General features: G+C 40.0%; 2 protein-coding genes across 2 annotated transcripts; both read right to left on the bottom strand.

Annotated features, from left to right (window-relative positions):
* Positions 1 to 473: 473 nt before the first annotated feature.
* On the bottom strand, positions 474 to 4,533 carry LOC121890717 (zinc finger protein RFP-like). Its single transcript, XM_042403212.1, has 2 exons — positions 3,559 to 4,533; positions 474 to 3,292 (listed from the first exon to the last, which is right to left on the bottom strand). The coding sequence occupies exon 2, from the start codon at positions 3,288 to 3,290 to the stop codon at positions 1,914 to 1,916; it is 1,377 nt and encodes a 458-aa protein (XP_042259146.1). The 5' UTR covers positions 3,291 to 3,292; positions 3,559 to 4,533; the 3' UTR covers positions 474 to 1,913.
* Positions 4,534 to 8,442: 3,909 nt separating this feature from the next.
* glt8d2 (glycosyltransferase 8 domain containing 2) lies at positions 8,443 to 22,903 on the bottom strand. Its single transcript, XM_042402785.1, has 10 exons — positions 22,106 to 22,903; positions 17,404 to 17,447; positions 13,687 to 13,779; positions 12,656 to 12,857; positions 12,169 to 12,286; positions 11,959 to 12,043; positions 11,002 to 11,114; positions 10,592 to 10,758; positions 9,551 to 9,663; positions 8,443 to 9,277 (listed from the first exon to the last, which is right to left on the bottom strand). The coding sequence occupies exons 2-10, from the start codon at positions 17,420 to 17,422 to the stop codon at positions 9,099 to 9,101; spliced, it is 1,089 nt and encodes a 362-aa protein (XP_042258719.1). The 5' UTR covers positions 17,423 to 17,447; positions 22,106 to 22,903; the 3' UTR covers positions 8,443 to 9,098.
* Between the last annotated feature and the right edge of the window lie 2 nt (positions 22,904 to 22,905).

Below are 22,905 nucleotides of genomic sequence, written 5' to 3'. Positions count from 1 at the left end.
TTATTTCTATGCTCAAAATTGTTGATGACCTTGTAGGAATAAAAAGACTTTTCAATCTTTGATATCAAATGTTCAGCAATTTTGACATACTGTACAAGAAAACATCGGACATAGACTCAAACAAACTTTCCTCATTCGATTTTATTAGTTTTCATTAATGATTTAAATGAGACATATACATTGCAGAATTATTTCTTAACCACAAACTCTCCTGAAATCACAATGATTCTTAAACTGTGTCTAATATTCAGAACAATATATTTGTAAATACACTGCCTTTACAGTTAACTGATCTCTCTCTCTCTCATTCTAACATTTTTTATTATATTTTTACATTGTCGTAGACAAGTTTCAGATTTACTGAATATAGATAAGATGTAATTACATAAGGACATATGAGGATATATATGATATATGGGATGATGAATCTGATATAATGTTTATATATAAGACGTAGGTCTGTTGGCTTTGCACTCTCTCTCTCTCTCTCTCTCTCTCTCTCTCTCTCTCTCTCTAGACCACACACTCGCTATGCACTGAGCTATTCCTTAGAGGAGCTATTCTACTTGTACAACACATTTTAGTTTAAAAAAACATCTTAAAATACATTTTTTTAAAAATCCCTGATGCTCAGGCCTGGTGGGGGTCAACTCAGGCCTGGCAGCCAGGCTTGCAATACACTAGTGAAAACCCTGCTACTGATGAACAATAACATTTTCTGAGTCTGACTGAATCACAATCTCACATTCATTGTGCTAACGTAATGTCACAATATCAGAAATGGCAGGAAGCGATGCACTCAGGGAGATCACCACTCCTGACCATTTAAGAAGCGATGTGTGGAAAGTGTTTGGATTTCTGTCCACAAATGTAAAAATGAAACAAAAGCAGGCCCACAGTAAAAGACTTGAGCCTGAATGATCAGTGCTGCAACTGCAGTGCAGGGTTTGGACACACAGCTCTTACTCACACTATCATTTAGACTTGCACTGCATCCTGACCCAAAATAACATGTCATGTATTGATGTAAACAAGCGCATGCTGACGTGGATTTATATATATTTCAGTTAAATGTGTAGTTTAATTACTATGAATATATATATGATGAAAGCTTATTTAATATTTTGATTAACATGATTCATTTTGCGCCTAAGCTTAATTGTTACTTAGCAAGAAAGCTATCACCTATTTATTGGTAATGTTGGAATGACCTCTAGTGGACAGAATGTATAACAACCACCTGCTGATAGTGGCATTGGCAATGCATAAGCCTGTGTATACAGTGTATAGGTACATAGTAAATATTAATAATAGGCAAAATTTGAGCATTTAAAATTCAAATATTAAAATAATGAGGGATGAAATTTGAATTGGATTATAGAGAAAGACTAGACAGCACTATTAAGATGCATGTTTGATATTTTGAAGTATGGTTTTTGTATCACTGTGTCTTCTATGTACTTTATTGAATTGTTCATTGTTTTTGGATGTTTAACACCCTGAGTGGTTTGGATGTTTAAGCACACTTGCCATCATAGAACTTGTCAGCCTATTGGTGTGCATGATGTATAAATATGGTTGTGTTTTCCATTTTTTAAACACTCTGACCTGACGAAGATCTAAGTAGGATCGAAACGTCATTATTAAACTTTTGTGGCCTGGAGTAAGTGTGCAGGTGTTACCTTTTACATTGATGCTGTTTCCTGATAGCCTTGCACCTACTTGATGTGTGTATAATTAATCTCCGTCAACATAATTACATAAGGAGACATGAGATTGAACTTCAGTGATTAATATTTTTCTGCAAACTGTATTAACTGGATACATAAAAATAAGAGGTTGTTTAGAATATACCAATAACCACATTAACTAGAGTGACAGGGCACACTTTCTTTGGAAATGAAATGATGAGTCTAACCTGTGTTACTGACAGGACAGATGACTAGAGGGGGGGAGTTTTCACCGTCAGCATTATGGGAGGGATTGAAATATGGGCAGAGTTTCTCAGTGAAGGTGCAGTCAGTAAAGGAATACATGAGAGCTGCAGCATCGACATCATAGAAGGAGACCAGGCCCTCCTCATAATCCACAAACACCCCCACCTTCTCAGGCTTTGACCTCAGAGGGAGACAGACTGACGGACCAGCAAGAGCTTTGTACTCATTTCCCTTCATTAAGCCCACAGTCCAATGGCCATTTTCAGGGGACAATATAAAGTAGCCCTTCCTGTTTATTGACTCTCTGGACACTCCTAAAATCCAGTCAGTCTTCTCTTTAACCTGAACCTCAAAGTAAAATCTTCCTGAAGACATACGCTGCTTTCCTAACACACCTAAAGCTGAGGAAAATCTCTCTGGGTTGTCTGGAAGAATCTGTTTTACATCACCATGACTGACTTGTTTCCCATCATCAGACAGGATGAGATGAAGATGTGCTGTATCAGGATCCAGTGTAACATCCACTGCAAACTGCTGGACCCTCCTCAGCTCAAAATGAACACGCAGCTTCTCCAGCTCCTTACTGAGTGTGTCCTTCAGCTGAGCCACAGCTCTCCTCACAGTCTCCTCATATGATGACTGAACTCTGATGTCTGTCCAGTCTTTGGTGGATGGAGCAGGGTTCAGGGATGAGAAGCTTTGGAGGAACTGGAGGTGGTCTTCAGTACATAAGAGCTGCTCCACTTCAGCACATCTCTTCATCAGCTCAGACATTTCCTCTTCCAGCTCTTTGATGAAGCCTTCAGCCTGTTTCTCTGTTGTTTTGTGCTTCTCCTCAATCATGTCAATGAGTTGAGCCAGATCTCTCTTAATAGACTGGATCAGATCAGTGAAGACCTTCTCACTGTCTGCTGTCTCTCTGTCTGCATCTTCCTTGCTGAACTTTACTGACTGTTTGATCTGCTGAATCTTCAGTCGTCTCTCTTCAATCATCTGCTGAACATCAGTCTCTGTCTTTCCCAGCTCAGCCTTCTTCCCTTCATATTCTTCTATCATAGGAATGATGTGGTGTCTCTTGTGATCTGACTCAGCACAGGACTGACACACACATATCTGGTCAGTCTTGCAGAACAGCTCCAGAGGTCGATCATGCTTCTTACACATTCTGTCTTTTAGGTTTTTCACAGGATCAATCAGCTTATGTCTTGTCATAAATGTGATTTTCTGGTGAAGCTCCAGGTGAGTCTCACAGTATGAAGTCAGACACACCAGGCAGGACTTCAAGGCCTTCAATTTGGTTTCAGTGCAGACGTCACAGAGAACTTCTTCAGAAAAGAGACTGTTGGCTGCCATGTCTATGAATGAAAGTAAAAGTGTCAAATAAAAATGAAACTGAAATGAGCAAAATTCATGTTGAAATAAATCCCTAAAATAAACCCATCTAATACCAACAAGTGAAAAGGAAAATATCTAGAATGACAACCAACAGCACACCTCCCAATGCCTTAACAGAAAAAACTGCCATGTCAGACTTTTCTAGAATTGTTGTCGTTGTGTGAGTATTCTCCTGATTTCCTTTTGATTACTGTAAAATACAGTGAATATTATCAACTGTACTCACCGGGTGTGCAGAGGGCCTGTTGTATTTTTGACCTGAAAGCCTGAAATCACAGTTGTTTGTCGTTGTCTTCAGTTCTGTCGACTTACTTTCAGTTTTTTTTTACTGTGGAACCTCCTCTTCCAAGTATTCATCCACCTCTTCCTGCAGGACAGCCAGTTATGTTTTGAAGTCTCCTTGCAGTTTAGAGGTGATTATGGTGACTTTACCACAAGATGGACAGATTATATTTCACACTGAGGTTACAAAGTAAAACTTATTTTCACTTGAAATATAATATATGATTAACAGTGCTGTCTCGTGGTTAGATATCTCTATTAGTGGAGAAAACAGAAAAGAAGATGAGATGCAGTTATTAAATACTAAAAAAAACTGAAAGACACAAGTCATATCCTCATAGAACATCACATCACAATGCTTCACTGTACAGGGGTACCAGGCAAGGATGCCCACTCTCCCCATCTTTATTCACCATCTTCTAGGAACTACTTGCAGCAGCTAGAAGTACAGCATTGAGGAGAATGACTTTCTAGAATTTCTATTGATTAAGTCCTCCATTCAAACTAAAATCAACATCAAATCATCTAACCTGGAATTACCTCTGTTACCATCAAACCTAATCAACATCACAACTAAAACAAAAAAAAAATCTAAAATCTACAAGATAATTCCACATTTGACTTAACAATATCCGTCACTACCAAAAAATTGGAACATGATCTACAAATTGACCCCAGTGCCGACTTCTGGACTCAAATCTGCAAAACCATCTTCTCTCTATCCTCTAACACGAATATCCAGCTCATATGATATAAGATCATTCATTGAGTACACTACACATGGGGAAAAGATGTTCAAAATGGGTTTTATAGACACTTAAATTTGTCCTTATTGTACACAAAACACTACTGACACCTATATGCATGCCACATGGGACTGTACACCAATTAAACAGTTCTGGCGGGATATCAAGGACAACCTCTCCTTTCTTTTGGACTGCCACTGTCACGTCCTACCGGGACTTTTTCTGTTTTTTGGACTCTTTGTGTTTTTGTTCTTTTGACTTCCTTGGTCTTTGTTATCCTTCAGATGCCCTCAGACTTTTTCTGTTTTTAGTTGGACTTTTTTAGGGACTCTTTCATTTGTGTTGCATTTGTTTCCTGGTTTTGGTTTTCTCTGGGCCCTTGTGTGTTCCTCCTGTGTTTTTTGTGTCACCTGTTTGTTTACTTTAGTTCCTGTTTTATTTTGAAATATTTCCTCCTTGTGTCTGGTCACTTTACTTCCTGTGTTTGATTATTTCATGTGTCTCACCTGTGTTTCGTTTCCCTCACTTGTGTTTCATTTGCAATCCCTGTCTATTTATAGGTTAGTTTTCAGTTCGGTCCTTGTCGAGTTGTCTGCTTCTGTTTGATATTCCTGGTTAGTGTTCCTGTGTCTCCTGCATTCTGGTTTGTTCCTGTGACTTTTTGCATTTTCATTAAATATATCTGCATCGGATTTTCCCTGCCTACCGTCTCTGCATTTGGGTCCACCTGCTCCACTCACCCACCCTGACAGTACAACTCAACCAGACATGGACCCAGCAGAGACGAATCCTTTCCAAGGAACCCATCTGGCATTGGGGGGACCTCGATCAGCCAGAGGGGCCTCCAAGCTGGCCAGCCACCAGCATTCTGCTTCTTCCACGCTTGATGTTCCTGCTCAAATGACTCTGTTTGAGTTTTTCTGCTTTCAAGCAGCTATATATGCCAACAAAGATTCAGCTAGCCAGCAGTCTGCTTCTCGACCAGGCAGTCCTCAGCCCCTCCTGGACTGCCTACCACCAACCTGCTAGTCCCGATGCTGCTCTGGTTCAGGACTGCTATTTGAGCACCAGCCTGGCTCTGGGAGGCCCTTGGATCGCCAACCAGAAGTCCGGTCGTCAATGCAGATGACAACACCGTTCATTGGGTCACCTTGCCGCCTGTCCGCTCCAGCGCCTCAGAGTCTCCGCTCCCCATTGTCACAAAGTCCCAACCTCCTGTCCCTGCAGGCGTGCAGCAACCCTCTGTTCCTGCTGGCGTGCAGCAACTCCCCGTTTCTGCTGGGCCGTCGCAGCAACCCTCTGTTCCTGCTGGCGTGCAGCAACTCCCCGTTCCTGCTGGGCCGCTGCAGCAACTCTCTGTTCCTGCTGGGCCGCTGCAGCAATCCTCTGTTCCTGCTGGGCCGCTGCAGCAATCCTCTGTTCCTGCTGGGCCGCTGCAGCAATCCTCTGTTCCTGCTGGGCCGCTGCGCCAGTCCCCCGTCCCTGAGCTGCGCCAGTCCCCCGTCCCTGAGCTGCAACCATCCTGTCCCTGTCCACCTGAAGTCGTGGAGTCACTGGTCATTGGGTTCCTGTGCGGCTGTTTCCTCTGGCTCCCGGGTCCCTGTGGTTCCTGCTTTCCCAGGAAGGCCAGATCTCCACTTCCCGAAACTCCAGTGGCGTCGCCCCCAGAGTCTGCAGCAGCATCCCCAGTGGCTTTGCCCCCTGAGGGGCCCATCCTTCGCCTTCCCCGTTGGCCTGCAGCCTGACCTCCAGAGGGGTTCCACCTTCGCCTTCCCCTTCCCTGTTGGTCTGGAGTCCGACTTTCAGAGGGTTTCTGCCTTCGCTGCCGGCCTGCAGCCCAACCTCCAGAGCAGCTCCTCATGTTCATTCACCCTCCAGAGCGACCTCTGCCATCTGTCCTGCACCCTGGTCGCCCTCCTGAGCGACTTCTGCTGTCTGTCTTGCACCCTGGTCGTGCTCCTGAGCGACCTCTGCCGTCTTCAGCCTTCAGCCATTGCCCCTGCCCTCCGGCTGCCCGGCTGAGACCTTTTTTCTATGCCCTTGTTCAGCCCCCAAGCCGTTCACCCAAGACTCCTGGCTCTGACTCTGCCTCTGTCTGGCCCAAGGGCCTTCCACCTGAACTTTTACCCTGCCCCTGTTCAGTCCCTGGGTCGTTTGCTTGTCCTGTCTCTGCCCCTGTCCGGCCTTGGGCTGCCCTTCTGAGTGCCTCCTACCTGCACCTTGTCTTGGCATGTGGACTGTCTGTTTTTTGTTATCCTTCTGATGCCCTCAGACTTTTTCTGTTTTTTAGATGGACTTTTTGAGGGACTCTTTCATTTGTGTTGCATTTGTTTCCTGGTTTTGGTTTTCTTTGTTCCCTTGTGTGTTCCTCCTGTGTTTTTTGTGTCACCTGTTTGTTTACTTTAGTTCCTGTTTTATTTTGTGTGTCTGGTCACTTTACTTCCTGTGTTTGATTATTTCATGTGTCTCACCTGTGTTTCATTTGCAATCACTCTCTGTGTATTTATAGTCCAGTTTTCAGTTCGGTCTTTGTCGAGTTGTTTGCTTTTGTTTGATGTTCCTGTGTCTCCTGCGTTCTGGTTTGTTCCTGTGATTTTTTGCATTTTCATTAAATATATCTGCATCAGATTTTCCCTGCCTACCATCTCTGCATTTGGGTCCACCTGCTCCACTCACCCACCCTGACAGCCACATCCCACCATCCCCTTCACTCTGCCTACTAGGAGACATTTCCAACATAAACCTAAACAACACATCCAGTAGAATACTCTCCATAGCCTCAACCATTGCAAAGAAAACTATCCTCATGAACTGGAAATCAAGGAACAAAATCAATATTACAATTTGGGGAAAATCTGTTTATTGAATACATGTCAATGGAAAAATGATCTGCGTCCATCAAAAACAATGATTTTGACATAATCTGGAATCTGTTTATTAATAGTCTTAACTCTCGATCTCCACAAAAATTATACTCGTAACCTCTTTTTGCCTGTCAACCATCCAAAATAAATATTCATGCTATCATTGCCCATACACATAACTGTCACTCCATTTACACAGTGATCCCTACAAATTCTCAATCTGATCTGTACTTGCACACAAACAGGCATCACGCACATGCATCCAACAAACATACCAGACGCATACACATCTGACCTCTCCAATCTTCCTCCTTTTTTTCCCCTTCTATTTTCTATATTTCTATCTATATATATATAATTGACTTAAAAGCTCACACTATATTTTATCTAAACATAACTATGACAATAATTAATACAGACTTGATGCTCACTGCGATAGAATATGAAGCCCAAGGCAACCAGCAGCTGCCTGGAAAGTAGTGAAATCCATTCAAAAGGTGAAGCACTGAAGCATGACTTGCAAAAGCAGTTAGCAGGAATGTAGGGTATTCATTTGTAGCATAACTGCAAAATCACCAGAAAAGTCTTTTAAGAGTAAATTCAAGCTGGAAATCAGTGTCACTGAGAATCTTTACAGCGTACGTGTGCCCAGTGCTGCATGTGTGAGTTCTCAGATTTTCAGTCAGTGCTGTGTTGTCTCTCTGTCTGATGTTGTGTGAGTTGCTGAGCTCAGAGGAGCAGAGGAGCTGCTCTCTACTAGCAAACTGCAGCTGATGCAGAACATATCTGTTGCAAGCAGTTCATCAGAACCTTTAGTGGGGATTTCCAGGTCTATCAAGCCCTCTGGTGGCCATGATGGAGGCTCTCAGCTCATGCCAAAAATAGTCAGTGGTGGAGGAAGTGTCCAGATGCAAGTGCAATGCAAAATAATGTATTGCAAGCAAACATCCTGCATTTAAAATGTTACTAAATTAAAGGCACATAAGTATTAAGTATCAATGTATTTAAAGTAGCAGGCTAGCTAACGTCAGTAGCTTTTTTTTTCTAGCCTGTCTGCGATGATGCATGAGCTGACTTTGTTCAATTTCTTAGAAAGGATCTCTGATTAACTTTCACACAGCAACGTAGATACAGATTTAATTACCTTGCGAGCTGTTTAATTTTATTTTTTCACAGTAACATTGGTGGTAGCAGGTACTAACTGTCCATACTTTCTGAACTTTTTATGGATCAGCAGCACTACATGCTGTTGTCAGGGAAATGGGTAATTCTGAGTTTATTTCCTGGCCCAAAGAATGTCCAGAAGCTGGAAAAGCTTATTTTAAGTCTACTGGAGATACTCACAAGTTGCTCATAGCTCACTGTATCAGTCATATGTCCTTAGCAGTAACCAGCCAAAGTAATTTAAGTTTACTTCAAGATTTCATTGCCATATTTGATGTTTGAAACAACCAGAAAAGATGAGAAAATATGAAAAATTAGACTTCTGAAAATTTATTTTAGATTAGCATGGAGACACATTTTCTAAAGCTTACACAGTTCAAAGTCGTAGAAATGTCACTATTCTGAGTCCATGTTAAACACATTCCTTTATGTAATATTGTAATATCTTTACAGATATCTGTCACCAAAATGCAACATTTTTTAGAAGACAGATTAGTCACATTTTATGTATTTAGCAAATACATCCCACTGTGTCAACACTGTTTCTCATACAATGTTTGACCAGCAACATTTCATATTCAAGGACATTCTTCAGTATTACATTCACTGAGTGTTTCATGTCACACCTTCCATCATTGTTCAAGTAAGTCCTGAACATCCCATGCTTCATGTCATGTCATGTGGCTCAGACATAGTATGTTCCGCAGACCTCAGCTGTCGCTCTCAGGTCGTACCAAGGAGAACTTTCTAGAGGGGTCTGGGATGAACCACTTCTCCCACAGATCCATATGAACAGCAGGATGATTCCATGGTTTGAATGGGCCATTCCAGTGCAGCAGATGAGCCTCCTGTAGGAAGCTGTCTGAATAGCGAGCATCTGGACTCCAGCCTGGACACGGGCAAAACACAGGAACGCTATTAGAAATTGACCTCAAGGTGGCACTACAGTATTTTAGTTTTCTGTTTGTCTGTACATCAAGCTCAATATCTCAAACACTGCAGATCAGATTTGCAGAGAAATTTGTCTCTGTTTTAAAATTTGTATTGATTGACTGAAAGGAGGTACTACTACGTTGTCTTACTTGTTACTGACTGGCCCAGTTGAGGGACTGCAATTAAATACTGAAATTCTCCTGTATGTGCAGAGGAGTGATGATCTTACCCAGGTGTCTGACATGCCACAGTGGATCCAGTGTCGTATATTTATCATGAAACACTATCAGCATGGGTGGAGTCGCCACGCCTCCCGCCACGGCACTGCTGTATATGTTCTTCCTATTGGAGAGGGAGCAGAAGAGGTAGAGGATTTTTGATCGGGCAGATACTTCTACTACTTCCCAAATCCTAAATGTAAAACAAATCAAAATCAATATTTACTAAAGGATAGGTTCACAATTTTTCAAGTGTGTCTTAAAACAACAGTCAGGTGTCCATATGAACAGTGAAAGAGGTTTTCCTCGCTGTAATCATTCCTCCTGTTCCTACTGGCTATGAAAAGATCCCCTTCAAATGTGCTTTCAATATAAGTGATGGAGGTCAAAATCCACAGTGTGTCCACACAGTCGTTTTGCGCAAAAATGCATTTAAAAGTTGATGTGAAGCTTATATGAGGCTTCAACAGTCTGAGTTAGTCATATCAAGTGGATATCTGACACATTTACAGTCTTTTTGCATCAAATTCCCTCTTTGTGTTTCCTCAAACAGAGTTTCCCTCTTGAACTGCGGTGGAAGTAGAGTAACAAAAAGAGGGACCTTTGTGCTAAAAAGACTAATGTAAAAAGATATCTACTTGATTTGACTCCTTTGGATGACTTAAGTTTCATATTAGCCTCAAATAAACTTTTAAATACATTTTTGCACAGAAGGAGGACTGTGGATTTTGTCCCCCATTACTTACATCATAAGGGCATTATGAAGAGATCTTCTGATGGTTAGTATGAACAGGAGGAATGATTACAACTGTCCATATGGACTCCTGACTGTTGTTTTAAGACAGTTTTGAAAAACTGTGAACCCGTCCTTTTAATACATGAAATGCAACTTAAAACTGGAAAAAAGCCAACATAGAATAACATATGAAGGCTTGGTAAAGAAAAGAAAAAGTCTGGACAATATACATAATATTAAATTATATTGAATAAATTAATGAAAGAATGAACTGGCAACATGTTTAAAAAAAACTGTCAGTGGTCACTGTGCATACTTGAAATTTTCCTCCATCCAGTCCTCGAGCTGTTTGGTGATCTTCTGTTTCTTCCACTCTTTGACATCTGCCACAAACACTCCAGGGTTGAAAGAGCAGTCACTGGGATTGATTCCCAGATCTTTAACTTCCTGTTTCCTATAGTCAAGGAAGCCCATGTAGGTTGTCTAGGGGATGAACTCAAAGGAAAGTGCACCATATTTCAATCAATTTCAATTTCTGAAACTGAGAATTTTAAAAGTTTACTTCAGAGACGGTGGACCAATACACATATTTTATTGCAAAAAAATCCATGCTGGTTTATTGCTTTTTGATTTTCAGACATAATATTCAGAGTGTCCTCCCTATTGCCCCTTCCCACTGCCATGTTAATACACAAAGAAATGTGGTAAAAAAACATAAATATCCACCTGCATGCCGATGCTGCGCACCATCTCATGTGTGGAGGGCAGGTCGCAGTCGGTGGCGAAAGCAGCAGCGTGTCCTGTCTTCAGTTTGATATTGAACAGATCCCTGATGTCACCTGGAAAGAATGAAAAACCTTTTAGTGTCACAACATGTGCACATATTTCACAACCACCTGTCACATCACTATCATCTAATTTGAAAGTGACAGCAAACCAAACGGTATTTGGTAATATTTGAAAAAGAGACATTCATCCCTGAAAACTCGTTTATGTATATGGAACTTCTGAATCTTAATCATGAAACGTTTCAGAAAGTTGAAAGAGTTTGTCCAGTTTCTATAATTAACTGCAAGCCGCTCAGATCTCCACCAGCTTCACTAAGATATAAATGTATTACTTTCAAAATTCAAAATGTTCAGAACTGTAAAATCTGCATCTGCATCTGTAACAAACAATGCATAGTTATAGACATACATGCTAAATGTTCAAAAGTTAGTTAGAAAATACTGAAAATGTTCAAAAATACATTATCTCACAATGTTAAGACATCTTAATTTTAATAATGATATTTCCTGCATCTATGTCAAAAACTGAGCACTTTTCTCTGCTTCACATCCTGACTTTCTACCAAATGTCACTGAATATTGTTTTTCATAAACAGTATTCTATAACCTAACAGACAAATAAACTGGACAGAAAACCTCTGTGGTCGAGGTTATAGCATCATTACAGATAATGTCTGTGGGGTGATCTGTGTTTTTTTCGTAATGAAAATTAAAACTTCCAAATCCAACCAGATCCAAAAACTTCCAAAAAAGTGTCTGAGGATTTAAACCCTAAAAGTAATCTTCTTTCAAATCAGCCAACTTTAAAACCATTGCATTTTGATGGATATATATAATATGAAGTCTTGTCACATGCACTTTATTGGATTCCTTCCTACCATGATCATATACATACCCTGCACAATGACATCATCATCTAAGTATACGACCCTCTTATGGTTGATGTCAAGCAGAGGTATGTAGAAGCGAACAAAGTTGAGCTGCAAAGCAGAAGATTGAAAAGGTCATTTCACCTGTTTGAAACTGCAACTTTAAGATAAGAGCTGCATCTATGCATGTATAATGTTTGTATCACTGCATGAACACAAGCAAACCCAGAACTTACTGGATGTAACAGATCAGGTCTGGAGGAATCCGGCTTAACCTTTCCCCGGAGAACCATGGGGTTAAACTCCAATAACTTATACTTGATGCCTTTCAGCTTAGTCTTCTCTATGTACCGCCTGCAAAGATACAAAGAAAGTGAGATTAGCCTTACAGGAAGATGAACTGAGCAAACCATTTTTTCCAAAGTTGAGAATGAGCTGTAAGCTCAAATGTCAGAATCCTGAGTAACCAGGTGTCTCGTGAAAAATCAACTTATCTCTTGAAGTAATGTAGCCAGTCTTGTACCTTTTTGTGTGTTTTTGCGTATTGTTTGTAAGTGAGGATTAAATCGGTAAAGAGGATCCCCATCGAGTGAATCACATCCCCCCTCCATACTTGGAACAGTTATAGGTGACAAACAGACTTATAAGAGCACATATCACCTTTAATGTAAAAATCATCACTTAAAGACTAATGTGATGTACAGTGGAAGACAAGTCTCAAACCTGGCCATTTTGATGGCATCACGAAGGGTAACAATATAGAAGAACACACTGGCATGTGTGTTGCTATAGACACTGTTGATGGTTGCCATGGTTGCACCCATACGCTCCTCCGATGCACAGATGATGACAGGGATGACATTATCCACCTCTGACAACTTCGCTGCTGGAGCTTGTGCTGCGTTACCGAGTTTCTTCCAGTGATCTGAGAGGAATCAGGGAGGAGAGGTTACGAGTAGAGGTTGTTTCATCTTGTATGCAGGTTCCTTCATATATGAATGGCAACATAAAGAAAATAACCATGCCTGTCAAGAATTGTAAAAGAATAAGGCTGACATAATAACAAAAAACATCCTTATTGCCAACATAATCCCACGAGAAAACTAACCCAACTCTGTATTATTCCTTCTCTCAGTACTTTTTGACTTCCCTAGTGTACTGTTGTTGCACTCAGCCCCAAGCCCATTCATTCCTGCTGAAAATGTTCGATAAACGTTTAAAAATGGGTCACAAATATACAGTCACATTTCCAAAAAAGGCTCAGTAATTTCCTAAAACAGCTGGGCACTGTAGTTTTTAGAAAACCTTATTCAGGTTGGAGGAAAAAGGGCCTTTGTTGGGGACTATTTTCAGCTGTGGACTGATACACATTTGGTGCTCTAGTGAGTATTTTTGGCAGCAGGACAGTGTGTGTGGGACTAAGTCAGAATAAACTACAGTGTGTGTGTTCATGGTAACGAAGGAACATGTCATCCAGTGCAACAGTGTGACTCACTGATGTGTTTTAATAGTTTTTTTTTTACAACAACGGAGCTCTACAGCACAGAGTAATAAGATATATCAGGCTTTGGATACACACACAATACTATCAGCTCATTGCTGGTTTGGGTCTTTTGAAAATATATTTTAAAAATATAGAATGTCATCAGCCTTATGCTTTTAATGTTTTAAAATGTTAATATATAAGCAGCTATTTTGTACAGTTATCTTGTTGTATATAGTTGTATATAATGTATAAAAACCTGTTTTTGTACCTGAGACTTTGGGCCGAGTGGAGGCTCTGAGCAGTGTACTATGCAGGAGGAGACACACCATCAGCACCAGCAGCACCAGGAGGACCCGATTAACTGCAAAGCAGGAAGAGGAGTCATGTACATGCACATGCAGTAGCTTATATCACATCAGAAGTTTCACAAGTGGACTTGCTGTTTGTCCTTTCTGTTATCAATGAGACAGTTTTCTTTTTTCAGTTGTTTAATCTAGAAAATGTCAAATAATAATGACAATGCCCATCATGTGGTCACAAAGCCAAAGGTGAAATCTTCATATTGCTTTTGCAGTTGGACCAACAGTCCAGTACAATCATATCAGAGAAAAGCCGCAAATTGTCACATTTTAGAAAGCAGAACCAGAGACTGTTTGGCATTTTTGCTTGATAAATGACAAATGTGGTTGGGAATGCTCTCCTATTGCAAGTGAATACACTATCATGTGTAGTGTCAGTGAACGTAGCCCCAGGCTCCACTCCTCTAACCAATCCCCTAATCAGGGCCAGATTATATAAGACACCTGTTGGCTTTGTTCTCCCTCTTGCTTCTGCCATGTGTCCTGGTCAGTCTTCCTGCTCATAGACCTTTCCATACCACAATGGTCTCCACCTGCTGTTTTGCATGGCTTTTAGTGTTGTCATAATTGTGTGCCATATTCTGAACATTGTGTTGTTATGGAAGCAACTGGTATTCCTATTTTTGTTTAACCTCGTTTGTAGTTCTTTTTATTTCTTTGATTTAGTGGAGCTGAGTGTCAGCCTGCTGGGTGAGGTCCCATCACTGTTTGCTATGGTTAAAGGCACTAAGACGCACGAGTGGTGCACACATTTACTGTGTGAGTGTGTTTATATTGCTGAGACTGCAGGTGTGGTGAGTACATGGTAGCACCACTAGACACACATCAGTGTAGCCTGCCACCCCATTTACCAGCCTCAGCCCACTCAGGTTTTGTCTTTCTTTGAAATAGTTGTGCTTACACTTAATGGTAAAATATTTTAATTATGTTTTAAAATGGTTTTGTAATAAAATTCTTTTACAACTTTATTGTGTCTTCCACTAACTACTTTTGTCTTTCAGCATCATTTTCCAGTTTCCTTATTGACGATAAAAATACCTTTTATTTTGAACCACATCTCTGTCCCCTCAGTGACCGAGTCTGTGTGCTTTGTTTAATTGTGAACTCAAGGTTATTGGTGATGACACCTATTTTTCAGTTGTACATATTTCCTGGGGTGCAATTCCCCAGGTGGCGTAGTTGGTCTCCTATCATACATAGTCCTCAACCCTCTCACTGCTACACAGAGGAATACTTTGACATTAAATAAACTAATACTTATTCACTCTTGTTGAATTGGATGAGAAGACTGATGCCACTTTATGTCTGTAGGTTAAGTAGCCAGTAACCAGGCAATGAGCTCAGCTTAGCAAGAGAAAGGGAATCAGCGAGCTTAGCGCGTTAAAAAAAAAATACACCTACCAGCACTAACATGCTGTATTCTGTTTGTTTAATCTGTTCTCAAACAGAAATACAATTTGTGGTTCTATCAATGAAACTTTATTTGTGTAGCACCTTTCGTACAGGTTAGTGCATTTCAAAATACTTCACAGATGACTGACAAGCCAATAAGACAACAAATGCAGACAGTAAACAGTGAAGTGACAGTGAGACTAAACTAATAAAAATTATGAAAATATAATAGATAATAAAATAGATTTAAAAGCTATAATAATAAAAGAATAGAGTGAAAAAACTAGCTTAAAAAACTAGATAAATATAATCGATGAGAGGGGGAAAAAAAATCAAATTTTACAACTCAAATACAAGAAAATAAGTGAATAAAATAAAGTAACTGTCTATAAATCATTCTCAATCAAAAGCCAGGCTGAGGAGGCAGTTTTTAAGTTGGCGTTTAAAGATATCAACACTTCCAGCTGCTCTCATATCCTCAGGCAGACTGTTCCAGCAGCTCAGAGCATAAAAGCTAAAAGCTGCCTTTGGAACAACTAAAAGACTTTTGCCGGAGGACCTGAGGGGCTGTTCTGGTTCATACGCTGTGAGACATATAGGCTGGTGCAAGACCATCAAGTGCTTTAAAAAGTAGGTAACAAATAAAAGAATTTTAAAATCAATACAGAAACTGATGAGCAAGCAGTGCAAGTACTTAAAAACAGGTGTACTGAGTTCTCTCCTTCTGGTCCTGGTCAGCACACGGGCCGCAGAGTTCTGAATCAGCTGTAGATGATTTATAACTTGTTTGGGTAGACCAGATGGGAGAGCATTACAGTAGTCCAGCCTGCTCGATATAAAGGAGCATACTCGGTGTCACTCAGAGAGAGAAATGAGGAGACGGGAGAGCAGGAAAAAAACAGCTAGCCAAGCTCCTAAACTGAGCATTCGTCAAGAAATAATTCAAGCACATAACTCACCATAAAACCACAAATTGTTGTTTTTACCTTTCTTTTTGTGTAGACATTGTATTAACTTGATACAATGTCTTAATAAGTGGGCTTTAGGTATATTTTTTAACTTTGGACAGAGTTCATTTCCCTAATTCAAGTCTTTATGCTAAGTGAGGCTAACTAGCATTAGCTGCATGCTTAGCATACAGTCATAAGAGCGGTATCAATCAATAAAGCAATTTTCCAAAAATACTCCAGTATGTAATATGTGATGTAATTATTTCAACACTAAACATCAGCATAGAAAGCTGTGTAAACTGAGTTGATATTTTACTGTTATGGTTTCCTCTTATAGTGACAGAAATAGACATTATGTTTCATACCAAAATGTGACTTTTTCCACCAGCTGCCTGTCAGACAGACCACAGAGAGGATCAAATCTCCATCTGCTAAGACTTACAAGCCTCTTTCATCATTTTTGGCCGCTTATCCAGGTGCCATAACTAATTTGAACAGGTATAAATTCCAAAATGCTCTCCTGTCTGCACAGTTTGCTTCCTGACCAGCAGATTTACACTGTGGCCTAATATTCAGGGACCTAGATCAAGGGTTGTATAAATGCAGGTTTTGAGACATTTTATAATGTCCTAAGAAGTGCTCTTAACCTGTAGAAGATCCAGTTTTCAAGTTGTAAAGTGTTTTATATAAACAGATCTTTTGGCTGCAAGTTTCATCAGCCCAACAATAGTAACATTTTCTCAAGGAGCAAAAATCTTCGGGTAAGATAAAAACAGGAAACTCAAATCTGGACGTTTTGATCTTGAAAACAACAGCAGTTGTTATAGTTTTTGTATTATGCCACATTTAAAGTGTGCATCAGTTTTTAATTGTCAAAGTTTCCTCCAAGTATTATATTCAATCCCTGCCGTTGTTCACACACTGGATGAGATCATAAACTTTAACTCCTTACAGCCTATCATCTGGTTACCTCATTACACCCCTCCCCCAGCACACACACTTTCTCTCACACACACATGTTTTCCAGCTCCCCTCACTGGAGAGAAATAAGGGGGGGGGGGGGGTACTTTACTCATAGCAGCTGCACCAACTAAACTTCACTTTTACCACAAAACCAGGCTCATATTAATGTGTTAAGCCACAAGCAAACAACTGATTGTGTTACAAGTGTTACTGTTCATCTACATTAAAGAGAAACATGAACATTTATTCTCTGTCTCATGAAAATTTATGTCGCCATAAATCAGAGATATTTTAATCAAATTACAATATATTTTCACTTACTTTTTCTCAAAAGAGCCATATTTCATGTTTGCTTCAAGCCTCATCTGCAAAAAAACACAAAGAGACAGAACGTTATGGAGTCACTCAAGAGAAGTTCACTCTCAGAGAAACAAAAGATGAAATATTTCTTGGCATTAATGATGATGAATGGAGAGTTGAAGGATCTGGCCTTTCCATATGACACCTGGCAACACAGCTGAAGGTTACTTAAAAGATATCTGAAATCCACAAAGATGACAGATCTCATATATTTTTGCACAAACAGGGCGAAGGAATTGTAAAAAAAAAAAAAAAAAAAGAAAAGAAAAGAAAACTTTCATAACACATGGTTGAGTATAAACAAGGCTAAAGAATCAGGTTGCTCTACCAGAGATTAATGTGGTGCAAAGATAACTGCACCAAATAGCTTTTTATATATATTAACATTCTATAAATTAAAAGGATAAGGCTGATGATGTTCTATATTTTACTTTTTTTTTTTCTTACAAATCCCTTCAGAAGACCCAAACCAATAATGACACTATAGTTTATTTTGACTGGATCCCAGACACACCGTTCCGCAACCAGAAATACCCTCTAGAGCATCAAATGTGTATCAATCCGCTGCTGTAAATAGTCCCCAACAAATACACCATTTCCTCCTGTTTGAGTAATATTTTCTAAAAACTACAGTGCCCAGCTGCTTAAGGAAATGACATTTAAAGTACATTTAAACATGTAACTATATTTAAAGAATTACATCTTCAGTACGAACCAGTGTAGGGAAGGAAAGTCAGAAAGCATTGTGAGATGGATCAATTCATCATTGATTTTGGGCTTTTCATAAGTTGTGTAGACAGTAAGAAGAACACAGACTAATACTAACCTTATCCTTTAACTTTCTGAATCTACTTTAATGTCTTAAATGGTTTCATTGTTGCTCCAGCAGCTTACTGCTCCAGCTTCACAGAGAAAAACTCTTAAGAAATCTCTGCAAATTTATAGTTCTTGGTCAATACTGTGATTCTGGTTCAGAGATAGTACTGTTCTTTGAGGGTGAGACATGTTTCAGCATTAAAACAGGATGCTGGGGAGAATGTTGATATCAGGGGGCATTTATTCCCAGGTATCTGATTGAGACTCATTAAGGAGGCATTGATTGGGTTGCCCCACAAAATCTAATCACAGCAAAACTTTACCTAAACAGTAATACTACATTCTGACATATGCTTTGCATATTCTGATGTTTGAGACTGTGACAAACTGCTACTTTGACCTGACTTGCAGTAAACTCACTGAGGCCAAAAGCCAGGAGACACTGGATGACACATGTGGCTGTATTTTTTCCAAAACCATCCACCACTGCCTTCCTTCCTGGTGCCAAGGCTTCGTCAAGGAATCTACTTGCCTTCCAGCCTTTCAAATGTTTATATAACTTCAATAACCAAAAGACAAAATGCACAACTCAACTGTTTCAAAGCCTAAAAATCCCTCCTTTTTTTCCTCATCTCTATCTCATCCTCTTAAAATCAGTAGGTAACAGGGGTTTCACTGAAATAACTATGTGTGTGTTCATTGTAAAGTCATCAGTTGAAGTATCTCATCTACACTGTCTGCTTTTCATGTTTCAGCACTTCCCTCTCAAAACCTGCAGACTCAATCTGAATTTCAGCAGTCAGCTGCAATGAAGCAGGACGTGCACTTTATGTCATGCATTTGTTTCTAGTTTGTTTGTCACCGTTTGGAGCAGCTCGAAACATCTGGAGCTCATTAGCTTCAGACACAATCCTTCCAGAGAGCAGCACTGCCCAGGATACTGTCTCTGGCCTGCATTCGAACAATTGGTCAGCCACTGAGGACTAATACACTGTTTAGCTTACATGTAATACTGTATGTCCTCCAGTCTCATTGCATTTTAGTCACATTGTCAGTATTTTTGCAAATTTGTAACACAAAATATGAACTCTCACATTTTTATGCCACTTGTATTCTTTATTTTTGGCTGGACAGGCCACGGACCAGCCCTATAACCCCGAATGTCCAAACACTACTGCACATATTCAGTGGGCCGCACAACACGGAAGCAAACCCGGAAGCTAGAAACCTTTTTGGCGTATGCCCATGGATGTATAATAAGAGCTGGATAGGGCACTGCCACTCAGCCTTGCAGCCAATTTTTCCCAGTGGCCACTCACGGTATTGCAGCAAAAAATCCCCCTGCGGCCCAAAAAGGATTTTCCCCATAGACCACCATTGTAAAAGAGACGCTTGTAAAACTATTGACAGGACGCTCACAGGCGGGGCCAGCGGGGGAAACACTACTGTGCATATTCAGTGGGCCACACAATGCGGAAGCAAACCTGGAAGCTAGAAACTTTTTTTGGCGTATGTGCCAGACGAGCAATTCCTATAGGACTGAATGGGCGCCATTTTTTGTCCGGTATCCAGCTCTTATAATACATCCATGGTAGTGCCATCTTGGATTTGTCTGTCGCCATGTTTGATTTTTGGAGCCAGAAGTGACCATATTTGGACGAGAGCACTGAGCTGACCATAGCGCTAGCTGCTAGCTTGGTTAACACAGTGCATTTACAATCTAATGGTTAACAGTGATAATGCTAATGCTAATACTAATTTTCGCTAGCAAAAAACAGGCCTAAAACCACTAAAACAAAATGTACTCACCAGAAAAACTGATCATCCAACTCATTGGTTGGGTCTTTTATTACAACCACACGCTGAACAAGACTTTTTTTAGGCGATCAAAATGTAACAATTACAACAAAATGAACTGAAAACACAAATAATAGCGGCAGCTATGCCTACATGCCATGGTTATGTTACATAAGCAACATTGTCACCGTGGTAGCGACTTGTCAATCACAGGTAGCCACGCCCTAAAGCATACACCGTTTTATCTCTTTTTTACTCTAAATGGTACCACAATTTACAAAATGAAGATCATGCTGTATTGAAGAGGACTTGAAACTAGCAATTGATGATCGCTGCAATACCGCGAGTGGCCACTGGGAAAAATTGGCTCCAAGGCAGAGCAGCGGCGCCCTATCCAGCTCTTATTATACATCCATGTTTTCAGCCCCGAAGGTTGCCGCTTGATCACGACATTTGAGGCTTCAAAACGACAGTCCATAAACCAGTGGGTGACATCCAGTGACTACGTCCATATTTCTATTTACAGTCTATGGAGTTAACAGATAAGTAGAACAGTTATATTTAAAATTGAAATAAGTTCTCATTCACATCAAATATCCCAAGATATGAGTGGAAAGTATTGTTCTTGCAACTGCATTCAACAGTTTAACAAAACCAACTGGCCAAAAAAAAAAAAAAAAAAAAAGAAAAAAAAAGAGGAATGAATAAATGAATAAATGAAAATGAATGTTAATAAGTTGCATATAACGAAGTGGCCAAGTAATCATTCAAGGCAAAACAAAGATATCTTGGTCTTTTAAACGATCATTTAAAAAGACACACTGGGCTTTTGACTGGTCTGTCTCTTGTCCTTGATAAACTATCATGCATTTAAATAACATGTCGAAAACATCTGCTACGGATTCTTTTTAAGGAACTTTCGCATTATTAGACAGGAAGGATGGGATATAGAGAGAGGGGATGACATGCAGCAAAGGGTCTGCGTCGGAATCGAACCCGTGTCGCTGCGATAAGAACTCAGCCTGAAATTACGTGATACGCGCTCCAACCGGTGAACCACCGGAACTCAGGTCAGGATTAAAGTCGGCTAGTACATGCGTAGTTCTGACAGCGGGCAGCAATAATTGACAATTTACACGGAGCTCAGTCAAACTTTATTTAACGTTAGACATATAGAAAGCAAGCCCAAATAAGCAATTACACTTCAGAAACAAGACAGCAGCCTATTTCTAAGTGACTTCACAGGAAAACAGGCCAAAAGTCGCTCACAATAAGCGGACTCGGCAACTGTCACTCTCTCCCTCTCTCTCTGTGCGTGTGTGTGTGTGTGTGTGTGTGTGTGTGTGTACGTGCGTGCGTGCGTGCGTATGTTTGTGTGTGTTGGATGGGGGCTGGGGGTTCACCAAACCACATAAGGGCATTTAGTCAGCACACTACAAAAAGTTCCTAACCCATATAGTTAACCATTTCAGGGCTAAAATTCATTGTAATTCTCATTTCTTAAAACACTAATGTAAACCTATGCAACATTTCATTAAATTTCAGTGAAGTTTTACTTGTTGGTGATTATGGGGAAGGAAAGTCCTAGAAATCCCTTTTTAGCATGTTTCATTGTTTGAAACAAGCTAAAAAGAGACAGATCACTCCCCTCGTAGAATACTGTGTCACAAAACTGAACAGTATTTAATTGCATTGAACACACATTTATGTCATTATATGTGCATTTACAGATTTTTCACGTGTCTTTAAAGTTAAAATAGGCTTGCAGTAGGCTATATGTGGTAGGATATTTTTTTCAGTGTGGTAGGACAAAAAGTTCTCTTGTCTAACAATGCATCAGGGATGTAAGAAAAGAACAACATAAACAACATATAGGACAACTTAAAACAGCCATACAGAATACTAGAAAATTGTATTATTATTACAGTAAATATGCACTTTAGAAGACAGAGATAAAGTAAGAAGGAGGTGTGTCAGTTCTGCTTTGATATGTAAATTATCAGTCATGTAGCACATGAAAGAACATTTAAAATGCCATAAATGTACTCACCAGAAAGAAGGGTGGTGATTATGGTAAGTCTCATTCCTGGTGTTCCTGGTGCATGTTGTAAAACCTCTGAGAACTGAGTCACAACCTCACCAACAATCCCACTTTTCTCCTCTCCCACCTTTTTTTTCCTCCTTCTTTCCTCCAGATGTGACTCATCTTGTTCACGAGCCCCTTGATTTCTCGCTGTCATTTAGCCAGAAACTGGATTTAACCTGATTTCATGGAATCATAGCGGTGGTATTGAAAGATTAATTTCTGCTGTAAAAGCAAAAATTTGTTCCAGTCTTGATGTTTAGCCACAATGAGAGAATGAGAAAAAAAACTGCAGTTAGGTTTAAAAATACCACAAAGCTGCTTTATTTTAACTAACAAAGAACTGTGACATGTTATTAAAGTGGCGTTTATTCAGCTTGTACCGGGCAAACTTACTACATCCAGTAAGAAATTACAAATTTGAAAGAAGTTTCGGGTACCTTAGCGAGCGTTATGCGTGTTGTCATATAAAAAACTACATTTCCCATAATTCCCGAGGGTGTCGCTCTGCTTGAAAGGACGACTAAAGTTTATCCCTTATATAAAAGCTTGGTCTTGTTAGATTCAGTAATATTAGTTGGGTCTGTGGACAGTAATGATTTTGATCCACGTGCTATTTGATGATCATTAATAATAATTTAAAAAAACAAATGAGTTAATTGTTACACAGCCATTATTATTGTTAGCAAGTAACATATTTAAACGGTTTTCCTTGGGAATGTATCATTTATGAAGGTGTTAGTAACACACGTATAATGCACGAGATG

This window comes from Thunnus maccoyii, chromosome 23, assembly GCF_910596095.1.
Source record: "Thunnus maccoyii chromosome 23, fThuMac1.1, whole genome shotgun sequence".
NCBI classification, from domain to species: domain Eukaryota; kingdom Metazoa; phylum Chordata; class Actinopteri; order Scombriformes; family Scombridae; genus Thunnus; species Thunnus maccoyii.
The sequence above is the reverse complement of the archived record's forward strand: the minus strand, read 5'-3'. Positions and strand labels throughout refer to the sequence as shown.

Bases quoted from the DNA above. Each gene is read 5' to 3' on its own strand.
- LOC121890717 (XM_042403212.1), bottom strand. From the start codon at position 3,290: ATGGCAGCCAACAGTCTCTTTTCTGAAGAAGTTCTCTGTGACGTCTGC.
- glt8d2 (XM_042402785.1), bottom strand. The intron at 12,044-12,168 runs GTAAGTTCTGGG...TCTGCTTTGCAG, and splicing joins GACCTGATCTGTTACATCCA to CTCAACTTTGTTCGCTTCTA. The intron at 9,278-9,550 runs GTAAGATCATCA...GCCCGTGTCCAG, and splicing joins GTGGCATGTCAGACACCTGG to GCTGGAGTCCAGATGCTCGC.